This window comes from Phalacrocorax aristotelis, chromosome 3, assembly GCF_949628215.1.
Source record: "Phalacrocorax aristotelis chromosome 3, bGulAri2.1, whole genome shotgun sequence".
NCBI classification, from domain to species: Eukaryota; Metazoa; Chordata; class Aves; order Suliformes; family Phalacrocoracidae; genus Phalacrocorax; species Phalacrocorax aristotelis.
Genome location: NC_134278.1, coordinates 28184246 through 28190622, shown reverse-complemented (window position 1 = coordinate 28190622; position 6377 = coordinate 28184246). Strand labels below are relative to the sequence as shown.

Genomic DNA, 6377 nt, shown 5'->3' with positions numbered 1-6377 from the left:
CTCAGCCCCGCCCCGCCCCGCCCGCCGCGCTCCTCGCTCCCGGCTGCCGCGCGGGTGCGGGGAGGGGGGGAAGCGGGAAAGACCCGCCGCAACCGTCGCCGCCACCGCGGTGGTCGCTGCTGAGTCACGGCCTGAATCTCATCCCGCACCTCCTCCTCCTCTCCCCGCCTCCGCCTCCCCCGCGCCGCCACCTCCCTCCCTCCTCCCGCAGCGCGGCGCCGGCGGCGATGCCCGCCCCGCTGGCTGGGGGAGAGGCTGCCCGCTGCCGCCGCCCGGCCCCCTCCCGGCTCTGCCCGGCCCCCCGCCGCCGCTCGCCGCAGACCCGCGGACGCCCAGGGGCAGCCGGGCGCTTGAGCCATGATCGCCGCGGCTTTCCTGGTGCTGCTGAGACCCTACAGCATCCAGTGCGCCCTCTTCTTGCTTCTGCTGCTGCTGGGGACCATCGCCACGATTTTATTCTTCTGCTGCTGGCACCGCAGGCTCCAGAAAGGGAGGCATCCCATCAAATCCGTCTTTTCAGGCCGCTCAAGGAGCCGAGGTAAGAGATGCTGCTTGTCCCCGGGGGCGCAGGGGGATGCCCCGGCCCCTCCCGCCGGCGGAGGGCCGCTCCGCCTCGGCTCAGCCGGGCGAAGGCTCGTAAGAAAATTCAAGCCGAGCCCAGGACTGCGGCAGCCTTGTCTCCACCCATCCCTTAGCGAAACCTCGGCCGGCGGGAGGGAGGTGAGGGGCTGGGACACCCCCCCCCCCCAACCCTCCAACCCTGCCCGGCCTCTCAAGTGCAGCAGAACTTTATGCTCAACTTCTTCCCCGTGAATTAAATATAAATGCCGGGCGGAGCTGCCAGGCGGGCCGGGAGAGCCGGAGCCCGCCCGGGAACGTGCGCTGAAGGGCGAGCGATGAGATCGAGCCGTTAGCCGGAGGGAAACCTGAGGCGGAGCTGGATGCAGCCTGTGTGTCTTTCTGCTTCCCTTCCAGATGCTGTCATGAGAACTCATCACTTTCGCTCTGAGGTAATTTATTTAGCACGCAATTTCAAGGTCAGAAGTTGTTCTATTTACCTGAGTACATATCGTTGTGGTCTTTTGTTAATGAAATCACGCAGCAAACTTTTCATTTTGCATGATATACGTAATGTCCTCTTTCATTTCTTGTTTTTTCCCCACGAAACGTCAACTCTTCATTCATATTGCCCTAACCGGCCTGCTGATCCGTGTCATTTCCAAAGCTACTTTAAGAAAAGCTGTGCTTGCTGTACGTGCCAGACCTCCAGAAAGCAACCCCGAGCCCAGTTATTGACCACACTGTAAATATGTGCAGAGCTGGTCCGTTTTGCAACTGCAGAGCTTCCGCTCGCTTGCTTTGCTGCCAGCCCTCACCTGCGCCTTGCTCCCCGTCAGGGAAGTTGCCTGCCCGGCTTGGACGCTGCCGCAGGAGATCCCAGAAGGATCCAGAGTACGAGCCTGCTTGGCGGGCGCCTCATTTCGTGACTCTGTATTCATAGGTCAGGGGGATGAAAGCATAACACAAACCCCCATCGCTTCCTAGGGATTCTGAACGAGGAGTAAAATTGCTGGGGAAAATATGGAAAACAATACTTGGTTTAGCATCCACTTTGTTTCCATGCTGCCTTGCAGAGCTCCTGTCTAGATATTTCTCTTGCCTGGTTTCCTGCTGTTGATTTAAGGCATATCTTCATGCCATTGCCTGCTACTCTGGAAGCCTTGAGAGAGAGTTTTGAGCTGATCTTTTGTTTTAAATTATCTGCATTTTTCTTTAGCCAGTTGTGGGTGAGAAAATTACCCGATTATGAGTAATGTTTTCAAAAGTGTGCATGGGATACATTTTTGTGACGTGGTTTGTATGGGCAATTAGTTTGTTTTAAACTCCTAACTGTTCTGAAATTTGTATGCACTATCACAGAAAGATAACATCAGGAGTGTCCAATCTTTAAACCATGAACAGTTTAGTTTTGTGTCTACAGAACAAGTGCTGCAGGAAAGTGAACAAACCAACCTGTCCCTGCAGGAGTCAAAAGATTTCTTTATGATTTACTTTCTCCAGTAACAAATACTTGGTTTCCATGTAAAATTCTCTCACCCTTGAGCTTAAGTAAAGATGAAGTTTAATGTGTTACGCCCTTTTGAAATACATGTCATCCTGCACGGCGACTCTTAAAAGGGAAGCTTGCAAAGTGACTGATTTATTTTTATCAATCCAGCATGTGGTTATTTGCATGTCACCCAGTTAGAAGGAGATACATTTAAAATATTTCCTAGGACTTTTCATTTACTGGAATAAACCAATAAGAACTGTTATATTCTTTCATAATTTTCTTCATTTTGTTTAGACAGAATAACGCCACAGCTAATGGTCTAAACTGCCCTTTTCAGTAAGCGGTGGAGCTGTTTTCCCCTTTGTTATCTGATTATAGACTTTCAATTCTTAAGAGAAAACGATGACTCATTTGACATCATTAAATTTTCATTTTCCAATTTTTTCAAGTAAAACCTTATTTTAATGAATCTAACTGAACTGATGAATAACGAATTACAGGCATACTCCCATGAAAATATCAGCAGCATTATCTGAAACAGAATTTGACATTCTCATTCTATATCAGCGCCAAACATGATGTGCTTCCAACTTCAAAAAGATGTTGATGAAAGCAAAGCACGATACATGAAAATATGGGCTTTGCATAATTCCCCCCCTCCACCCAAAATGAACATAACATCTCAACTTCAAGTTTTAGCACACAAGGTCTGTCTGCTGGCTTCTGCTATGCTTAGTTGTTTGTCACGTGCAGGTATAAATGGTGTTTCCGAATGATAATAGAAGATAATGAAAAGTAGGTTGATAGTAAATAGCAGTGGGTTGGCATTCATCTCCTGAAAGCTGGGTTAAAATCCAACCTACACGTGAGGATGCAGGTGGTCTAGTGGCAGCGCAGAGAGAATGATAATTGCCCCATCTACAGAACGGTTGGCAATTCCTGCATGCTTGGCTGCCTGCCAGGGAAGCCGTATATTTGGAAAAATAGATGGGTAGCAATTTTATGTTGAGGTTCTTTGCCAGAGCCACAGCTCTCACGGTGCGTGCCTATGTTGTCTTTGTCTATGTACAGTGAGAACTCTTTAACCCCTTTCCTTTAGTACTGAACCCCACATGAAAAAATAAGACACCATACTATGGGAGGGTAAATACTAAATTTGAAAACGTATTTGTGATCCTTATCAGCTCTTCTCTTCTGATTTTTATATGCTGCTGGTGAATTGAATCCACAAATAGTTTGTCTGGTTTTGTGGGTCTTGATTTTGAATGTCTCTGCAAAGCATGCCTCATTATTATACTGCAAAAGTCTATGCAGATATTACTCATTATAGAATGAACTTAAACACTTGACCCCCTGCCTCTAAATGAGGTAAATTTGCATGAATCGTTATGAATATAAAGCAGGTTAAAGTCTGTCTTTGTTAGAGGTGCTTCAAAACAGGAAAATTAACCAGCGAGAAGATTTGAGAGTTTCCTGAGATAATAAAGTGGTGTCTCTGCCTCCCCACTAACATTCATTTACTACCATCTGAAGCTTGTCAGGTCTATTTTTTTGATACATTTTTTTATTGCAGTCCTTTAAGTCCATTATGACCATAACTGCTCTTAAGATTCCCTCCACCGATACTCCATGCAGTCACATAGGAATCGCACCCAGAATAGTTAATGTTTCTAATCTGAGGGAGACCTAGATATGCCATGGCTGTAAAAAGAAAACAAGTAAATTTCCAACAGAAATATTCATTGCTTACATGACAAATCTGCCTTTGATGTAGCTATTCGCACTATTCTGTATTTTGGGAATCAGTGTGGAAATGTCTGTGCTCACCAAAACCACACCAAAGTAACAATATTACTTGGTGAGTTTTACCAAAGTAGCAACTATGGGTTTTTAAATTATTATTATTCCTTGTATATTCAAAAATTTGAATGTTATCAGTGATTCATTGGCTTATTTTTTCTTGTGCTTTCTGTAGAAGTTTGTTTTTTCATGAAGTACAGGAATTTTCTCTGAGTACTTCGAGGGCTTGGGCTTGATGCATTTAAATGAATACGGTGTTGCTACTTCTGGTGATTTAAATTTATTTCTGAATCAGTTTTCTTTATTGTCTAAACCTCTGGAGTCATGGGATTATATGAGATTTTTACCTTTCAGTTAAAAAGGAAGTAAGCTGCTAGCCCTTAGGCTGGAAGGAATTAATCCAAATGGTATAATGCTTAAAATCTTACGATATGGGTGTAAGGACTGTTGAAAAGGAAGGTTCTCATTCAGGATTTTTAAATGGTGTTTTTTAATGAGATTGTGAAGGGAAGTTTGTGCTAATTACTAAACCAGTAGTTGATGGTTTTCACATTACCGGGGAAAAAAATCACCAGATTTATAAATTTTCTCTGAATTTTTCTCGAGCTTTACATTTTTCTCTTATCCTACCTTTTAAATTAGAAATAGTGTGATCTCTAGAACTGAAGGTATCAGTGTCAGTGGGTATTTATTTATCTTTTTGTATTTATTTGATTTTTGGCTCTCATATTTTGGACAAGTTTCCTGCAAATGCTTCCACAGAGACCTACAGGTATAAACCTGCTAGGAAGCAAATCTGTAGAAGTGTTACAGTCCACTGTAAATTCTGGCTTCACATAACCCAGGTGCATGTCTGGTGGGACTAGACACACGGTAAGGCAAACAGGAGTTGACACTTCATGGAAAGACTCTTTGGGAGGGCTGGCAGCATGTATTAACCACAGCTGTAGCACAGGAATAACATTTGGTCATTTGAGTTTTGCAGACCCCTCCTTTTCTTTTTAGTATACTGAACAGTCACTACAGGGTTATATATATTCAGTCTATTGTTGTGACAAGATGGGTAGTGAAATAGGTCACCCAAGACTGATGACAATTTTAAGGGCAAATGAATTTGCTAGATCATCCATTATGGTACAATGGATACAAAACTATAGTATGACTGTCTCCGGTAAATGTATATATTGACTTTGCCAACAATTGATGATCAGAAAAAGTGTTCATAAATCTATCCCTAAGCATACCTTTGCCATAATCGTCCCCCTTCTGAGGCAGATTGTGAGACAGTTGCCTAAAAATACAGTTCTAAAAATCTTACAAAACAATAATGACTAGTCTTTGAAGAGTTTCACCATAATTCATCCCGAGCATTGCAGAGTTATTTATAAACTGCTCCAGATATGTACAGCTCCAGTGAAAAGAGAAATCAGCAGACCCTCCAAGCTGAATTTGTGTCTTCTGTTTGATTGGAGGGAGTGCATTCAAGGAGCAACAGAAACGTACAGGACTAACCAGAACAATACAGTCATTCACCTATTCAAAGGATGCCTCTTTGTCTTTGCGGAGCTGAATCAGCCTGAAAATATTTTACCTTTGTGTTTCACATGCTTTCCCCCCAGGATGTTTAAACTGTTTTTCCATTAGCTGTCTAAGAGTTAAGAAACAGGTTCAAGGGAAAATAAATCTAAGACAAAAATAAATTGTTTTCTTAGATGTATGAAAGCACTTATGTGCAGGAATGAATGGAGAGTTATAAATACAGATTACAGTGTATAAGGACAAATCCTTCTATCCATTTTTCATAACATGTCCAGTAATGTGTCCCAGACAGAGTGTGTTACCCTGAGCTTTTACATGGCAAACTAGGTACCACTGAGATTCTGCTTACTGTATGTCATCTGTCCGTCACTGTCAGCTTTATTCACTGCAGTGCTGCCTTTAGATAGCCTAGCAAGCATAGGTCTATGCTGAGAAGCGGCCTGTTTGGTAATTGTATGACAAAATATATGGCAATTCCCTGGTTGCTGCAGCAAGACGGCTTGGGTTCCTGAGCTAACTCCAGAGTTAACTCAGGTACCTTTACTCTGTACTACAGTGTAGTGTAGAAATGCCCTCTATATTTCTATGGCCATCTGGTTGCCTGCATCTCTCTTTATTCGGACATCCAGCAGTCTGCAGAGCACTGAAATGCTGAGGAGATCTCCTCCTAGATCTGTCAGTCAAGTACTGACGTTGTGCCACGGTCCACATTGATGGGTGAGGCATGGTCTCAATACACTGTATATTGGGACCTGCATTATAGATGAACACATCCTCACAGTTCTCTTAACAGCGTGGGGACAACCCCTGCATAAAGATCTGCTACATAATAAATGTTCTTGCTATTTAGTTTCCCATTAATTTAGTTAAGTCAACAACCTCTTAGCTATCATGTAAGTATTCACATATTCAGGCTTCTCAGTATCTACTGTTATCTCTGGAAATGTGTATTTTAGATGAGGTTGCAGCATCAGTTATGTTGTAT

At 43.8% G+C, this 6377-nt stretch overlaps 1 protein-coding gene across 2 annotated transcripts in view; it reads left to right on the top strand.

Annotated features, from left to right (window-relative positions):
* The first annotated feature begins 275 nt into the window (after positions 1-275).
* Positions 276-6377, top strand: part of DST (dystonin) — a 316847-nt gene continuing 310745 nt past the window's right edge. The window contains exons 1-2 of one of the 2 annotated variants that reach the window (XM_075087012.1): positions 276-538; positions 976-1010. In XM_075087012.1, coding sequence (XP_074943113.1) covers positions 358-538; positions 976-1010 — 216 coding nt within the window. In that variant the 5' untranslated portion in view covers positions 276-357. The remainder of the gene's footprint in view (positions 539-975; positions 1011-6377) is intronic. The other variant, XM_075087006.1, reaches the window with a different exon arrangement.